The sequence below is a fragment of the Cariama cristata genome, unplaced genomic scaffold (genome assembly GCF_000690535.1).
Source record: "Cariama cristata isolate BGI_N322 unplaced genomic scaffold, ASM69053v1 scaffold2001, whole genome shotgun sequence".
Lineage (NCBI taxonomy): Eukaryota > Metazoa > Chordata > Aves > Cariamiformes > Cariamidae > Cariama > Cariama cristata.
In genome coordinates this window covers 25,423-41,703 of record NW_009598475.1, presented here as the reverse complement: position 1 = coordinate 41,703, position 16,281 = coordinate 25,423, and the positions used below count along the sequence as shown (strand labels likewise).

The 16,281-nt window shown below is 42.0% G+C and overlaps 1 protein-coding gene across 1 annotated transcript in view; it reads right to left on the bottom strand.

Moving 5' to 3' along the window:
- ADCY9 (adenylate cyclase 9) overlaps positions 1 to 16,281 on the bottom strand; it is a gene marked incomplete at its 5' end in the record, with an annotated part of 39,701 nt that overhangs the window by 10,636 nt on the left and 12,784 nt on the right. Inside the window, 3 exons of the mRNA XM_009709280.1 lie at positions 2,651 to 2,810; positions 10,596 to 10,804; positions 13,987 to 14,089. Of these exons, the coding sequence (XP_009707582.1) occupies positions 2,651 to 2,810; positions 10,596 to 10,804; positions 13,987 to 14,089 (472 nt within the window). The remainder of the gene's footprint in view (positions 1 to 2,650; positions 2,811 to 10,595; positions 10,805 to 13,986; positions 14,090 to 16,281) is intronic.

Genomic DNA, 16,281 nt, shown 5'->3' with positions numbered 1-16,281 from the left:
CCTACTTTTAAAAACACTTCTTAGAGGACATTATCATACTGGCCGGCAATAGGTGAATTCAAATAAGAAAAAAATCTGTTTTGATAACAAAAGGCAGGCAGATATCAGTCATTGTCAATTGATGCTTGGTAACATGACCACTTGCGCCAATTTGTAAGGACAATTTTAGATTTTTCTCTTTCAAATGCCCTATCTCAAAAACCCCTTCCCTTTCCACATCTTTACTGAATAAAGAAAAGGAAGTGCAGGGCAGATACATTGCCCAGAATGTCATTTCCCTGAGATACACTCTTACGGTGGTCAAAAGTCTCAAGCTGATGTGCAAATTTTGGTTTTATCAAGAATATTCGTGACCATCCACGCTAAAACAGAGACTCCTCAACTGCATTACGGAGTTCTGTTCTAGCTATATACTGCATTTTACAGTATCAAATGATCATTCTCTCCCTTTCTCTTTCATTTTAAATTTCCTTTACAGCTGAAGTGCAGAGACTGCATATTAGCAATACTGTAGCATAACAAATAAGCATGTGATTCAGAAGTAGACACAGCGTATGGGAAAAAATCTTACATAATTTACCATTTTTAAACCACAAGCACAGTTGTTGTTTTTTTTTTAAATGACTCAAAAAAGGAATTTCAGAAGTGTCCATAAAAAAAACATGATTGGAACTTACTTTTTTCCCCCCATTTCAGGTCTCCTAAAGTGGCAGAGCACTGGTTCTCACTCCAAGTGATGCCCCAGCATGAAGCCAGCCTATAGAGGGTCAGTAAGTGCTGTGTTTTACTATGTATGCATGGCTTTGGAAAGTTTTTTTTTTTTCGTTGCTGTTTTTGTTAATTTTGATTTTAATTATTTTATATCCAGGGAGGGTATAAAATGCTCTGAATAAAAAAAAACTTTGCAAAACCATGTCATAGTAAAATATGACACTTACCTGACCCTCTATAGATTGACTCCATTTCCTAGAGCTCCATGATTGTTGAAACACTGAGCACAAGACGAGTTGGGACATCTCTTGGAGAGTGAGCCAACAACCCCACGACTCTGGAGGACCTGCAAGAGGAAAGAAAGCAAAGTTCATTCTCAGTTTGGTGATGATGAACACCATCATCTTACTGCTGCTGCATGAAGCATTGAGACTAACAACCTGATCTGAACAGGTATCGAGAATACACTAATAAAATGGTTCTTCCAACATTATTTTTAAACGTTTGGAGAGATGATCAAGGATGGTGATGAATGGGATGATATTAAAAAAAAATAATAATCTATGGACAGATTTGAAGGTTTTCAGCTCCCTTCAGTGTGAGGAAAACATTCCTACAATTAGTTTACTGGTAGTCATGAGGGAGAAAGACCATCGTTAAACTGAAAAAAAAAAACAAACCAAACCAAATAAACCCCAAAACCCAACAACCCAGCTTAAAAATAGTTAACTAAAGTTCATAAAAGGTAAAAGCTGCAGAATGATTTTAAACACGGGATGTGAAAGAATATCAACTACATTCCTCTGTGACTGTGACAACCATGGAATATACGTTTAAATCATGAAGGCCTAAAAAAAGTCTGGTCCATATGTCCCCATGGAACAAACACTTCCCAACACCCAGAAATAAACTGTGATAGAAGAATGAAGAGGATCTGGTCATTACCTAGCCCAGGGCCCTGAAATAGCGAGGGATTTGTGAAACAGAATTCCCTGAAGATCGTGGAAAGGAAGGATCATACACTGTGCTACCTAAGAGAAACTCGCAGAGAAACAAACTTTCATCTCCGTTCCAGTCCATTTTATTCACAGTTTTTAAGCATTGTTTTTATGCTACAGTTAGCCTTTAAATTAAACTATTCTTATCTCTTCTCAATATTTAACCCCTTCTTAATGTTTGTATTAAAGAAGACACCAAATCCCCTGTGGACCTTTCTGTGGCTGGGCTAAATACACCAATTGCTTTCTGTTCCTTTTCAGAAGACAGCTATTGCATTCCTTTCTCTCAATATTTAACCCCTTCTTAATGTTTGTATTAAAGAAGACACCAAATCCCCTGTGGACCTTTCTGTGGCTGGGCTAAATACACCAGTTGCTTTCCGTTCCTTTTCAGAAGACAACTATTGCATTCCTTCAACCATTCACGCAGCCCCTGCACAGTAATAATTTCTACGTACTGAGAGCTCTCTCCTTTGAGTTTCTCCATCTAACTCTGCAAAGAAAAAACATCCACTCCTAATACTGTTCCTGCTGTTCAGATTCACTAACGCGCATGCAAAGTTTTTAAGTATACACAGCATCTCTGACTACAAACTCTAAATCAAAACCAGAACGAATACAATGAGAAGCCTGAGATGCACTACTTGCATTACCTAGAATAAACACCTGCAAAAGTGTTTGGTTTAAGGAAAAAAAAAAAAGTATGTATGTAGGCAGGAATTTATAGGTATCCCTCTGCTCTTTTGTGAGAGAGTTTTCAAATAAGTGACTGTATTTACATAACAAACTAGGCATTTCATCATACACAAAAGCCCTATCCCTCCAAGGGATCTGTATCAAACGGATGTAAAGCACGAGGGAGGTGAAGGAAGACAGCAGGCAAGCAACAAGCTTTGTGAGATCCAAAACGTCAGATTATGAAACAGAGTTCGACAACTTACATGTATATTTGTTTCAAAATCAGAGGTGAAGTGTGAAAAAACTGCAAGAGCTGGGAGAGAAACCAGGATTGCACCGAAAAAATGTCGAGGCAGCCAGCCAGATATCACCTCCAGGAGACGCTTGGTGCAAGTCATCACCTCCTCCAGAAAGAACGCCATTCTGGAACAAATGAAATCACAGATCGAGGCATTAATTTCAGCACATCACTTCATACGTCTAATTTACCTGTAATCACATAACTTCAACTCCTTCACCTAGACTGTATGAGCAATCACAGCACAGTACATGCCATAGCACCCGTTGGTAATTTCAGGAAATAATCCGCCTTTGCTGAAGCACGACTGGTGGTTTGCTCCTGCGAGGGCTGTCAGCAAAGGGAGGGAGAACAAGTGGGATGGTGGGCTTTGAGAAAACAAACTGAAATCCAAATTTCACTTACTTGGAAAGTAAGCGTAGGAAAGACTTCTCTCCATTCACAAAGCAGGTGGGGAGAGGGGAAGCTTTTACATGTTAAAAATGGACCTAAAATAACACCAGAAACGTTTGAAAAGCAGGGCTGTATACGCTGCTAAGAGATCGGTCACCCAGAGGCCCTGCAAATCCACGCCGTCTTAACATTATACTGCAATCGAAACCAGTTCTCCTAGTTCCAACCACTCCGACAGAAGCTCCCGTCTGCAGTCAGACTCCGTTCCCTCTCATTAAGGACTGGGAAAGAAGAGTGTGGGCCGAGAGCTGGCACCCTCGGCAGGCAGCAGAACCTGAGAAGCAGTTGCGATGAGCACCCCGAGGCCAGCTGGCAGCCGACACGCTCCTCCACTCCTCTCTCGGTATCGATCATAGCAACCCAGTTGGCTCCGCGCAAGGCATGCGGGAAGGAACGGTTCTTGCCTCAAGCTGCTGACAAAATGAGGCTCAAACCTGTGAAGTGCTGAAGGAGCCAACTGGAAGAGCTCTGGAGAGCGGCTTAACGGAGCTACTTCTTAAATGAGAGTATTTCTAATTGTTGAAATGAGTAAGGAAAGGTAAAAGGATGCTTAATGCTCACGGATGCGTGGAAAGCTATTATTTAATCTACAGAAACAAATCCTCAGGATAACTTCCTACTTAAAGCGCAAAAACATTAGTCATGCTAGAAAAATTGCAACTTCCTAACTATTTTTATGAAGACATAAAAAGGTAACGTAGTAGTTAGCTTCATTCAAAGCCATTATACGTGGATGTACGTAATTATCAGAATCAGCCTAGGCAGGTAATTCTGCTATTGTAACAGTGGAGCTCAGCAGCAGAGCCCAAACACTAAATAATTACTACTTTTTTTGGACAGAGGTGCTCACAGCTAAAAAAAAAAGTATAAATGCAACATGCACTAAATACAAAATTCACAACCTCCAAAGTTACACAAATTATTCCATGTTACCTATATCTTTTAAAAGAGAAAAGCTATCCACTGATTTTTTTTAACACTGTTGTCTAAAATACAAGGCATTATACTGGATAAAAGCCTGCTACAAACCAGGGTAAACGAGGTTCTTTATGTGAATTTGACACTTATTCTACATCTTTAAATACATATGGTTTATGAACAATATTTTAATTATCTGGTATAAACTTCTGTGAATTTTGCAACCTCGAGCATTTTTTTGAAGCTTCAAGAGCTCTTCTCTAATTTAATATATTAAGATCTGAAAATTGTACTTAAATGCATAGAGAAAGAGCCTTTTGGGCAACGGGCTGGAGACGCTGTAATACGGCCGGAGCCCACGAGAGGGCGCTCTCAGATTTGCCGGTTCCTACTTTAACGGCCTAACTTTAACACCGACACCAAACCCTACAGCTATATTCCATCATCAAAAAGGATCCCCGACAAAGCACAGAAATTAAAAAACTGGATATAACGCAAAATAAAGGAGTTATATTCTGAAGCATTATAGTCTGTCCTAACTTCAATGCCAGAACCACGCCTGTCTTCAGCGGCAGCCCAGTTTGCCCAGTACCAAGCACTTCTGAAACCACCACCCAAGTTCATCCCTCTAAAAAGCAAAGTTCAACTCTCCCAAAGCCTAGGAATTAGGAGTAGCGTTTACACGGCTGAACTGCAAGAAAGGAAACCGAACTGGGCTCCAGGGCTAACCTACATCCCCGCGTTCCCTCCCGGCAGCCGGAGGGAGAGCCCGGAGAAGGCAGTCTCTCCGGAGGGAGATGAACGACACCTCTGCCCACGCTCTGCCTCATCTTCCACGTCGCTCCCACGCAGGCTGGCGCAGACACCAGCTCTGGGGCACACAAACCGCGGCAGATCCCCAGTGCGGCTCATGTCTCTCACCCCAACCCACGCAACAGGGACTCCATGGAGCAGAAAGCTGCTTCTAATTTTTTTTTTTTTTTTTGGCCAAGTCTCCATGCCAGGACAAATTCTTCTGGGAACTATACAGCAACAAATCCATCAGCGAACCCGATCAGTTAATCCTGCAATGAGGACACTTCTTTATTTAGGCAGCTGCATGTTTCAAAAAAGCTAGTGCCAATTCCAGGACAATGCCACATTTCTCGCGATGATGTTTACCTTCTTGCATTGTGTTGGGTTTTTTTCCCCTCAGTCCGGTATTTATCGCAATGCTCTGCACTCTGGAATTAAACCGATTGAAATCTCATCCTTCACAAAACGGCAAAAGCCTGTGAACGCAGCACAACCCTCCCATCACACGAAGTAAAAAGTGCATTAAATCCAGACGGCAATGAGAGCTGCAGACAGAGTTAATGGCTACAGGGCAGTATCAGTAAATAATGCAGTGTCAGTGGGTAGCTCAACAGGGCTTAAATGCGAAAGCATCCGAGACGTTTACACAAGCTGGAGTTCAAATTAGTAACTTTGACATCAATGATTAATGGGTAACAGAGAATGTTACCATCCCTTCTGTATTTACTGGCAGTTTAAAATCAATTCCCATAGTTCTAATCAAAAGCTTTTAGCATAGCAGCAATTTGGTGGGATATTAAATACCAAAGTCACAGATGTTAGAAAGGCAGGCAAACAGAATACATTGTTTTCCCTTGCATCAGTACTCTCTATCAGTCACGTTGTTAACAGAACTGGTGCACTAAGCTCTAGTTGCAGATTTCTGGTCCTGGTCCTTCGGAATTTAAGAAGATCCAACTGGCTGGCCACGGGGTCTCAGCCGTGGACAGACGGCGGGTGTCACTTCAGCAAGCCTGCAAAGGAGAAGCACCAGGCAAAGGGCAGCTTTGCTCAGTCAGGCAAGAGCAGTTTCCCATTCCACTGGTTTGATTGTACTCGCTTTCTTCATTCAGATTTTTTTTTCTTTTTTTTTTCTCTCTAGAAAGGTCCTTCTAAATTCATGAATCAACTTATCAAGTGCTCCCACCTCTCACTCGTTGGAACAGGGTTGAAATGTCCACTGTATCGGCCTCATCTCTTTACCCAGAAGTCTTCACTGAAGAATGCTATCAAAAGCAACAACTTTTTTTTTTTTTTTAAATATTTATAACAAGTTTTACTCGAGAACAAGAACTAGATGTCAGAAGTACCTAGTTAACAAAAATCCTGTATTTACAGCTACAACAGCAGGCAGATGTCTTTTACCTGTATTCCTGCAGAAGCACTCCTAAGAACCCCAAGTGAAATCTCACGCACTGTTGTATGTTCAGTGACATTTCCCAAGGTATTTTTATAAAATAGCAGAACTTCAGGACTTCTTACACTTCAACTGAACTCATGAAAGTCAAACTAGTCACATTTCAAGTGGGCAGAAGGATGTTCTTTGCACTACATTTACAGAACAGGAGATGACATCTTCCACATGCTTTGCAAATGAAGCACCGCTTTTTGCGTGCAGCTTTATACAATTAATTTTAGAGTGGCACTTGTGATAACAGTGGGATCCTCAGCTATAGATACTCCAATAATTTATTATCAGACACTTCAGAGGAATCAAAACATCCTTCTCCCTTGTAAGCTTTGCTCCATGAGGACTTCTGCTCTTCTAGAACTTAAAAGTTTTAACTCGCTTCTCGTTGTACAGGCAGTAATAGTGCTCTCCTCTCCCACTGCTGCAGCCTTAGCCACACGAGCTATAGCGAGTCCTGCCTAGGCTGAGTCCTGGATTCAATTACAAGTTAGTCTGATTTAAAGACAGGGTGTTTTGCATCATGACAATGAAAATACAATGAGAAACTTAAGCAAGAATTTTCTGGTCCTAAAATAATCCCTTTTCCTGAAATTCTGGGATTGTGCCCAGCATTGTAGTCCAATCTCCTCCCTTAAGATATCTCGGTGGTATTCTGCGATTGTCGTTTGGGATGACATTTCTGCACAGGAAATTCTGCACCGCTTCTGTGTGTAACAAGTGGTCAGAGTGAGCCGTCCTCACTTTGAAGAGGATCTGAAGAGGAAAAAGACAATTTTCTTCTTTCTGCTCAAGGGAACTGTACAGAAGCGTGGTGTGCCTCAGGTTGTGGAGACCAGAGTGGCCCAAAAGCATATTTTATGTATTTACTATAAAGTAAATACATATTATAAATTCAAAATAAACAAAAAACCCCCCTCTCCAAGCCAAAACAGATACCTTTTCCTACAAAAGTCGTCCCCAAATAACACCATTGCCACTACATTTAAAACTGAAAACCTACCAGAAAGCTTCTGAGATTTTTCATTTACAGAGACTGCTCTTTTTTTGTGTACAGTATGAGGCTATTTTCAAGAAGGGACCTGGGTAAGATCTGAGACAATTCTGCTTTGTACTTTAAGAGATTTACTGAAGTGTTACCACAGATGTGATGATCAGACTTAAGCCAAATACAAATTATATTTCATTAGTAGAAGAAAAATTGCGAGTGTGAGCCTATGGTAGCAAGTTCCTGAGAACCAATTGCTCATAACTGTGGAGTAAATGCGGAGCACTTTCCTCCCACCAAAAGAAAGGAGCAACACATCTCTCACTTGTGCAAGGGCTCCAGTAGCAAGGGATACCTGGTGACTCGATTCCTACATCCCTACTCCTCATCTGCCAGTTGGACGGAGAGGGCAGGGAAGGGCAGCAATCACTTATCCCATCCAGCGATTCCCAGTTTCCCAAACTAACCAGGAGCATTTGTGGGGTCTTGAGGTTAACAGTCAGCTTGACTTCAACGAGCGCAGCAAGTGCTACAGACCACTGATCACCTGCACCCATAGTAGCTGGGCAGGAATTGCAGTATTCCCTGCACGCCCAAACCTCCTGTGAGGAGAAAGCCAGTCCTGCCTTCCGTCGATACAGTGTTTATCGAAAATCTGTCATTACCACACCAGGTGGGACCATGTGAGTTCTGATGGCTGGCTACAGGCATTCTCCTCAGTGTGAGATGTTTCCCAACCTGTTTTTCAAATCAGAATTAAGCACAAAAGACTGATTAATATTAAAAATATACTTCTAAGACTCAGGACTCATCCTGAAACACTTGCTTTTTAAATCTCACTGACTTTAAATGAGGCATCCAGGCCAGGTTAGAAAGTGAAATTCGGGCTTTAAGCCAACGTAGTCTCGTGAAAACATTAGAAATGTCCATGGCAAAACCAAATAGTGTTAAGAAAACATTCTAAAGCCACTTAAACTCACATGGGTAATGGCCCAGGCTCCCTACCAGAGAGCATGGCTCTCAACAACACAGTGCTGCAATGAAGCTAAACTTCTGTACAGCCGTACACAGCTCAGAAAGACAAAACCACTTTGCAAATTCTTGACTACGTAGATAGTATATTGAAAACATAATTTTACTTCTCCTTAAGAAACCCATAAACCACCAATTATAGAACAGGACTGAAATAAAACCTTACGCACCCATATATAAGAATTTCTAAGATGACAGCAATAATTTTTATAAAAGTACAAAATAAGAAAAGGTAAATGCAATGTAGGGTTCGAAAAACAAGTGGGAACAATCATGAATTGAAAAATACTAAAATGGACTAAAAATTCACCTGCAAGGTGAATGAGCACAAATTTTCTCCAAACATATCTGAATAGCAGAAACCAACTCTTCTGCAAAGTGGTGGCTGAGTTGTGCAGAGCTGAACAAATTCAAGGATGCAATGCCACGACCACCAAACGCAGACTACCTGCTCACTGCTGCCTTCCTCCTCTCCTGCCTGGTGCGATCAAAGAGCTGCCCACGCGCATTGAACTGACAAAAAACCCCTCTCCCCCCACCCAAGACAGAGTACAGATGCTGTTCTGCAAAGGGCAAAATGCATTTCTGGTGCAAAAGAGAGGACAGAGCAACAGTTAATCCAGCTTAGGATGCACGAGAATGACAGTCCTACCAGTTCAACCATCTCCCAGTACAGGTCTTAACACTTTCTGAATTTCTACATTTTCTAAAAACTCCAGAACCACAGTACGATTCAAATTGCAATAAATTCACCTGCTAAGAAATACTATCCTTAAAAGCATTTCCACTCTTCATAAATGAACCCCCTCTACTTCTGAAACGCCAGCTTTCACGTGAAGATTCTTGCATACCTTTATATGCATCCTGAGTTACAAGCTTGCTTCAGTGACTAAAGTACTCATTTAGTATTTTTTACCCTGACCATGAAAAGTCAAAATAAGAGTGCAAACTGCAATCCCTTGTTTCTTTTGAAACAACAGCAGAATTGCTTCTAACTTGTAATTATAAAAGCGTTTTAACTTACATATACCTGATAAGATTTGCAGAACTACAAGCGAGGACACACGTTTCCACACACCACCCTTACAACATGCTCTTTGTCAGAAGGAAGTGCAGTGAAAACAGGGGATGAGGAAGGCAGAATAAACTTGCTCTCACAAGTATAGACAAACAAACAACTTATTATTAGGTCTATCATCTGGGTTAATAACAGGTTACATGTGGTATCTCTATAAATCAGACCACACATCCAGGAGAGCATGAGCTTATCGAACGCATGTACAACTGGAGTCTTCTGCTACGCTTGAATGTGCCGGTAACTTAAGTGTGCCCGGGGAAGACCCCACATTACGTATGAACCACAGTAACTGCTCGCTGACTAGTTACAAATGTGTGGGGAAGGCCCACGAGCATCCCAGAAGTCGAGAACACACATCCTTTGGGTGTCAGGGTACAAACCAGGCATGAGGAATCACTGTTAAATATCGGGTATTTGCATCTGCAACCAAGCCTCACCTCCAAGGGCGCAGGAAAGGTTGAGGTGCAGGGGTTACAGGGATTCATTTAAGACTTCAGGGTCCGGGGATTCTTCGCTGCCAGCTGTGAGGAGGCAGCGTGGGGGCTGGCACTGCCGAGCACAGTCCTGCAAAGCTGCCCTCTCTGCAGAGACAGACTGGTACCCCTTCCCCTCTCAGCTGTGACAGCAGCTGACTGTCACACAACCCAGGACCCGGGGGAAATGCTGAACTCCAATTATGTGTCAAACAGAGAAAACACAAACTCTTTGAATATTAGACCCATGAGACTTGAAACAGAGATCATTAGGAAAACCGATTTGGATGCAATGTGAGTTTTGCCATTTTTTTTTTCCTTTTTGAGGAAACGACTGCTCTTTGCATTTCTGATAAATTATTTCAGTCTTAACATCAGAATGGTGCAGTTTTATCTAGGAACCCCCCCGCCCCCCCCCGAAGGACAGACAGAAGCTTTCTGTTTGAAGGTCCTCACTCTGATGGCCACATGAGGGGAGAAGATATCCAGTTGTGTGTGGCATCCCAAGGAACAATAAGCAGGGGCAGGCATCTCCTCCAATTTCTGTACCTAGACCTCTCTGTGAATAAGATCTGTAGCAAGCCTTCCTGGCTTCACTAACACTGTTCTCCAAATATTACAAACTGTCCAAGCGAGTTCCTGGGATGCTGTCAAACAAAATGTTCCCAAATCAGCCACCATCTCAGTTCTCACCGCTATTTCAAGATTTACTTATGCTTCATTTACCTAATTGAGATGATGAGGGACAGCACCTCTAGCAGGATGGCAATGATGAACACCGCGACTGCTGCAGGTGGTGGAGGGGATGCAACCATCCCGTGTTTCAGGAAACACGTGATAGAGAGTATGAGGAAGACTGTGGTGGAGAGGAACACGTCCAGGAGCGAGCTGAAGGTAGCACTGGCAAATGTCTTCACTGGAGCATTCCTCATAACCTGTGTGGAATACAGGGATTGAGGGAAAGGATGAAAATTAATAAATACTGTTTTGCTGAATTCAACTGTACCATGAACAGCAGCTCACAAAAACAAATAAAGGAATACAGAACTTTTTCCTACTTCATTAATCCAATATAAGTACTGTTTTGAAACAAGAATCAGAAAAGGCAGCCCAATGGCCACCACAGCTCCCTGAGAACAAGCCTGTGTCGAAAAAAAGCACCGGCAGCGCAGCCCCTGGGTCTGGGGTGATTTTTACAGAGTATTATGGTACAGAAATAAACTATATGAAAATTGCCTGTTCTATGCAAGAAAACATAATTACTAGCAGATAAAGCTATAAGAAGTTTTCCTCAAGGGTTTTCATTTAAAATAATAATAGATTTTACAATAAACCTCTTATCTCCAATGGTTCTTTAAGAAAACCCTCCAAACACCACCCTACAGAAACAGTTCCTTGCCTATGGCAGAGTTCACATCTCCCTTTCAGACCAGATTAAAAGCAGCAATCGGGATGCTACGTAATCTGAATTGATCAGAGCCCAGGACACCAAGTTCTGTTCTTCCGTAACCCCTTAGCACACATTCCCATCCCATCTTATCCTGGCCCCAGTGCTTGTGCAGCTGTGCTGTGTGCTACGTTTGCTAGTCCAGCTGAAAACTAGATCATGAGCTTCACATCCTGGCTTACTCAGATGAGCCGGGTCTTAGGAGTGTTTATATCTGCCCAAGGGACCACAGAGAGCAAGTTCCAAAGAAAAACAAAAAGTATGTTATCCATACCACCATGAAGGAGGCCAGTTTGAATACTAGAGTCTTGTACTCTGGTTTAATTTGGAAATTTCCTTCTGCTCCTTAGAACATAATCTCCACTTAGTAATATTGGGAAACGAACTTGTTCCTCATTTGTATCTCTCTGCAAACTAATATATTCAGTTAGCAACATTCAGTGCCAAAATTACCTTTTAATCTGAACTGCAGCAGAATCCTGTTAGTCCACACAGAAAGTCATATAAATTGAATTAAGGAAAGCAGCACTGTATCCTAAAGTGACAGTGTTCAAGATGCCGTAACAGCGTTAAGTAGCGCCTTCATTTCCAAACTAGAACAGGCTAAGCAAGCTCTTCGGAAGCGGAGCCACTTACAGAGAACGATCACAAACCAAGCACGCAGCTGGCACCGTGTAATTAGAGGTGAATTCAGTGGTGTTCGAAGTTACTTTCAGCAACTGTTTACTGCAAGGCAATTAAAGAACCAGCAGTGCTGACAAATAATTTCACTCTCCAAAAGACGACTGTGGTGGTGTTCTTGTTGTTTTGGACTGCTACTATGCTAATATTAAGGCTGTAACAAATTTTGCCCCAATGCTGCAGAGTTACTATTACAGAGTGAAGATTCCCATTTCCAGGGAGGTATACATAGCAATTTTGAAATTAATAGCTTGCTGCTAACAAAACGCACAGATCACATTCATGCTCCGTCTATGAATTTCCTACATACCCACATTAATAGGTCAATCGGTATATGCTTGACTATCATTGCTTCGCTTCTCCTTCCAATCCTTCCACTGGAAGGAACTTGTTTTACTATTTCGTGTATAGTTCGTGCAAATTTTGCAGGCTGTATCCCATGGGAAGTTTCTCCCTGTTGTTGCTACATGAGCTTTATTCAGAGAGATACCACTGGAATCCAGTGCTGCAGGGTAAGTACGGAGTTCCTGAACAAACTGAACTGTAACACAACTACGCTTCCCTTTGTTAAAAAAAAAGTAAGTTAGGTCTCATTTGTAAACATTGGAAAACAAGCAAACAGGGGCTATTGCTAAGGATAACGTGACAATGCTGCCCAGAACAGAAAGCAGCTCATGAACAGAAAGCTGCAAGCAGCAAAAGCAGAAATCCTACCTGCCCTCAGATGTAGGACATATGGAGAAGAAAAGAAATCAACACCTACGTTTATCACAATACAATTCTGCCCGATGGATGACACAAACTAATAGCATAACGCTACTGGAAGGGAAGGGCCCATTCCTCTTCCTGCTACCGGACACTTATCTTGCACTGGCTCTGGCACTTGCCAACCTCCCTGTGAGCTGCTAGCTCAATACAGCAAAAAACAGACCCAAATGGAAAAAGAAAAAGCCCCAAACAGAAAAAGAAGACATGAATATTTTATGTTAGGCTAGTAAAATGAACTGGCTCACAGCAGGGAAGCCTGATAAGCACCATAGCCATTAGAAGGAGCAGGGAGGAAGAGGAACAAGGAGGAGAGAGCAAATGCCCCCTTTTGGCAGTAACTTTTCAGCTACCCATGGAAATGCAGCCTCAGCTAGTACTGACACCTCATGTCGCTATATGTAAACTTAAAACATCTTGCTAATTCATATCTACCAGGCAGGAATATCTACTGAGAGGGAAAGCCTGCAATACTATCAGTCCCCAAGGGCATTAAGGACTTTTTACACTCAGTGCAGAATCCTGCAGAATGCACCAAGTTCCTTACAATTTACTCACTGTTCCTTACGATCACGCAGTGTTTTGAACTGCCTGCTTCTGAATGCAGCACACTTACAGAACTTGGGACATCTGCGTTCAGAGCAGGTTTGGGGTCCCCAAGGATAACCTTAAGGCTGTGACATGAACAAGAATCAAATGCAAAGTTACCATTCTCAAAGTTAGGATATTTGATGAGAAGGTAAGCAGCATTTTGTCCTTTATTCAAATGCAAAGTTACCATTCTCAAAGTTACGATATTTGATGAGAGGGTAAGCAGCATTTGGTCCTTTACTTTTATCTTAGCATGGTTCTCTGGCCTGCCTAAAGCCTTAAAACGTTAACCTGAAAATGAAGAAAAGGCAGGTGAGAAGTAATTATCGTATCTTGGTGGAATGTGAAAATGTATTTCCAGCCTAAACGTTGGACTAGACTCAGGGCATGGCACAAGACAGGTGAACTGAAAGGAGACTGTTTTCAGAGTCACCAGCCTAAACGTTGGACTAGACTCAGGGCGTGGCACAAGACAGGTGAACTGAAAGACTGTTTTCAAAGTCGGCAACACCAAGTAGTAAATCACATGCGACATTTCATGAGCCCTGTCATCAACTGCAATGAAATGTGTCAAAAACAATGACAGTTGCTTAGACAGATTATAGAAGGAAATCAACACCAGGAGAAACATACCTCTTTCTGATAGCTGGTCCTGTAAGTCATCTCCAAATCCTGATCCAAGAAGTTCAGGCTCAGCTTGTTAATAGGCGGTTTAAAGAAGTAGTCTTTCATGAGGCTAAAAAGAAAAGATGGTATTAACATCAGTTTATTCAGCTGTAACTCTTTCAGAGCCCCCTGTTCTGTGCTTTCTGTTTCTAGGGATGCTGGTGCTTGGCTTTGAAGTTCCTGCAGCTTTTCTTCACTCTTAGGTCAATGAGGTACATCCTTAACCACATCACTCACTCACTCACAGGAAGTATTTTATGAAAAAATGACAGAGCAAACGTCGTGTATTTTCAGGAAGAGACTAACAAGTCCTTCCAGAAACTTAACACCTATAACTGCAGATGACTACAGGTAACTGTAACACAAGCCAGCAAATTGTAAAGGTTAACTGCTGCTACAGAGGCACAACCTTTGGAGATGTGTGGCTGAGGGGTATTTGTGTCTTAGGTGGAATTCTGTTGTCCAAAGCAAGCCAAGGATGACAAAGGTGACAAACTGTTAGGGGAAAAAAAAAACCAAAACCCACCCACAAATGTCCATTTTGGAAAACAGCACCTTCTTGTTATTTCAAAGACACTAAAATAACACAGTAACTCATCTGGGAACATTCCCTTAATGATCCAGGCCACAGAGAAACAGAACCTGAGGAGATGGATAGCTTACATTTATTTCTGAAGCAGAAGATTTACATCACCAGAATCATCAACAAAGGCAGTGACAAATAATGAAACTAGTTCACTAGGGCTAACGAACCAGGAGGCAGCATCTATCGGAAGGTGTTTATGCACTCCACCTTATCTTCCAGCATCAGGTGCAGAAAGAAACCCAAACATAAAAGAGGCCTCAATCATTAAAAAGCTGTTTCTATTCCCCACCCTCTGGAGCAAAAATAGAACATTTTTTGAGTTTTACATTGGTTGTAAGAGGTTTCTGAAAGAGGTTTTCTGATGACATCGATGGCACTTGATCTGCAAACCTTTTCTTTCTCTAGTAGGTGTCCAAGAGCTGAAAGGGCTTCACTTACACAGCACTGAGTGGCCGCAGAGTAAGGTCAGGCCCGCTGATGCCATTGATCGCTGGGATAGCCCGTCACCCTCTCTTCTGTGCAGTCCTCACATGAGACTTCAGAACACACGCTCTTGCTGTGAACCTCTTAATTTTCAAGCAACTGATTCCACTTGTTATTCAGAATGAACTAACTGTTTTGAAAATCGCTGCAGAATCTGAAATGGGGCAGCTCCTTTCAGTGCTATTCCCACCTTGAAAACCGTAGCACTGGAGCAACAATTGGAGCAGGCTATTTTCAAGTTGGTAAGTCCAAGCAAAAACCAGAGATGCACATGAGATCAAATCCTAAGCAGATGAAGCAGTTGAAAGATCCTACAGAGCTAGCCTATGCCCAAATTGTTTTGGTTTTTTTTCAGGGGGTTTGTTTTGTTTGGGGTTTTTTTTCTGTTTATTTTTTAGGAATGCTTGGCAAAGCGGTTTTGTGGAAGCAGAAGCTTCCCAGCACAAGGTGGTATGTGGGAAGCAATTTTTTGTTTAGATGCAAGACCAACGAAACACATACTCCTAGACTGAAGCTCGAAAAGACAAAAGACTTCAACCATGAATACGGCAGACACTTTATAACCTTTAAATATTCTGGTCTTGGCCAATATATTAAAAACATCAGGATATTCTGACAGAACGACAAGACACATTCACTTGAGTCCCCTTCTCTCTTCCATTCTTCATCTTCCCTCCCTCATCTCTCTTAGACGTTTCTAAGAGTATCTTATAATATGAATTTTGCAGGCTTTTTTGCATCCCCCCCTCTTTTTTTTTTTCTTTTTAAATATTGTTGAATTCACTTTCTTCCTCCAGGGAAGCTCAACAGAGCATGGTGATGTTGTGCTGGAGCTGCGATGGTCTAAGGATGTAGGAAGAACAATCCAGTTTGCCAGTGCAGCATGAAACAGAAGGTTTAACACGATGAAACCAGGGTGAAGGCAGCATTTCTGATGTCAGCCAGCTGTACCATGCCACTCCAGCTCCATGTCAATAGTCGTCTGTCTCAAAGAGGAAGATCCTGGTTTAGTTGACTAAACACAGTCAAGTACATAGTTTGCTTCCCAGGAGGCGTTGTGCCTCCCCAGCACAAGTGATTTCCGTTTTCCCTCCATCAAGCAAGATTGGGAAGTCGGAGATGAAAGAAACAAACAAATTTTAGAAATATTTAAACAGAAAACTCACCCAAGGAAGGGGAATAAGGGCTGCACA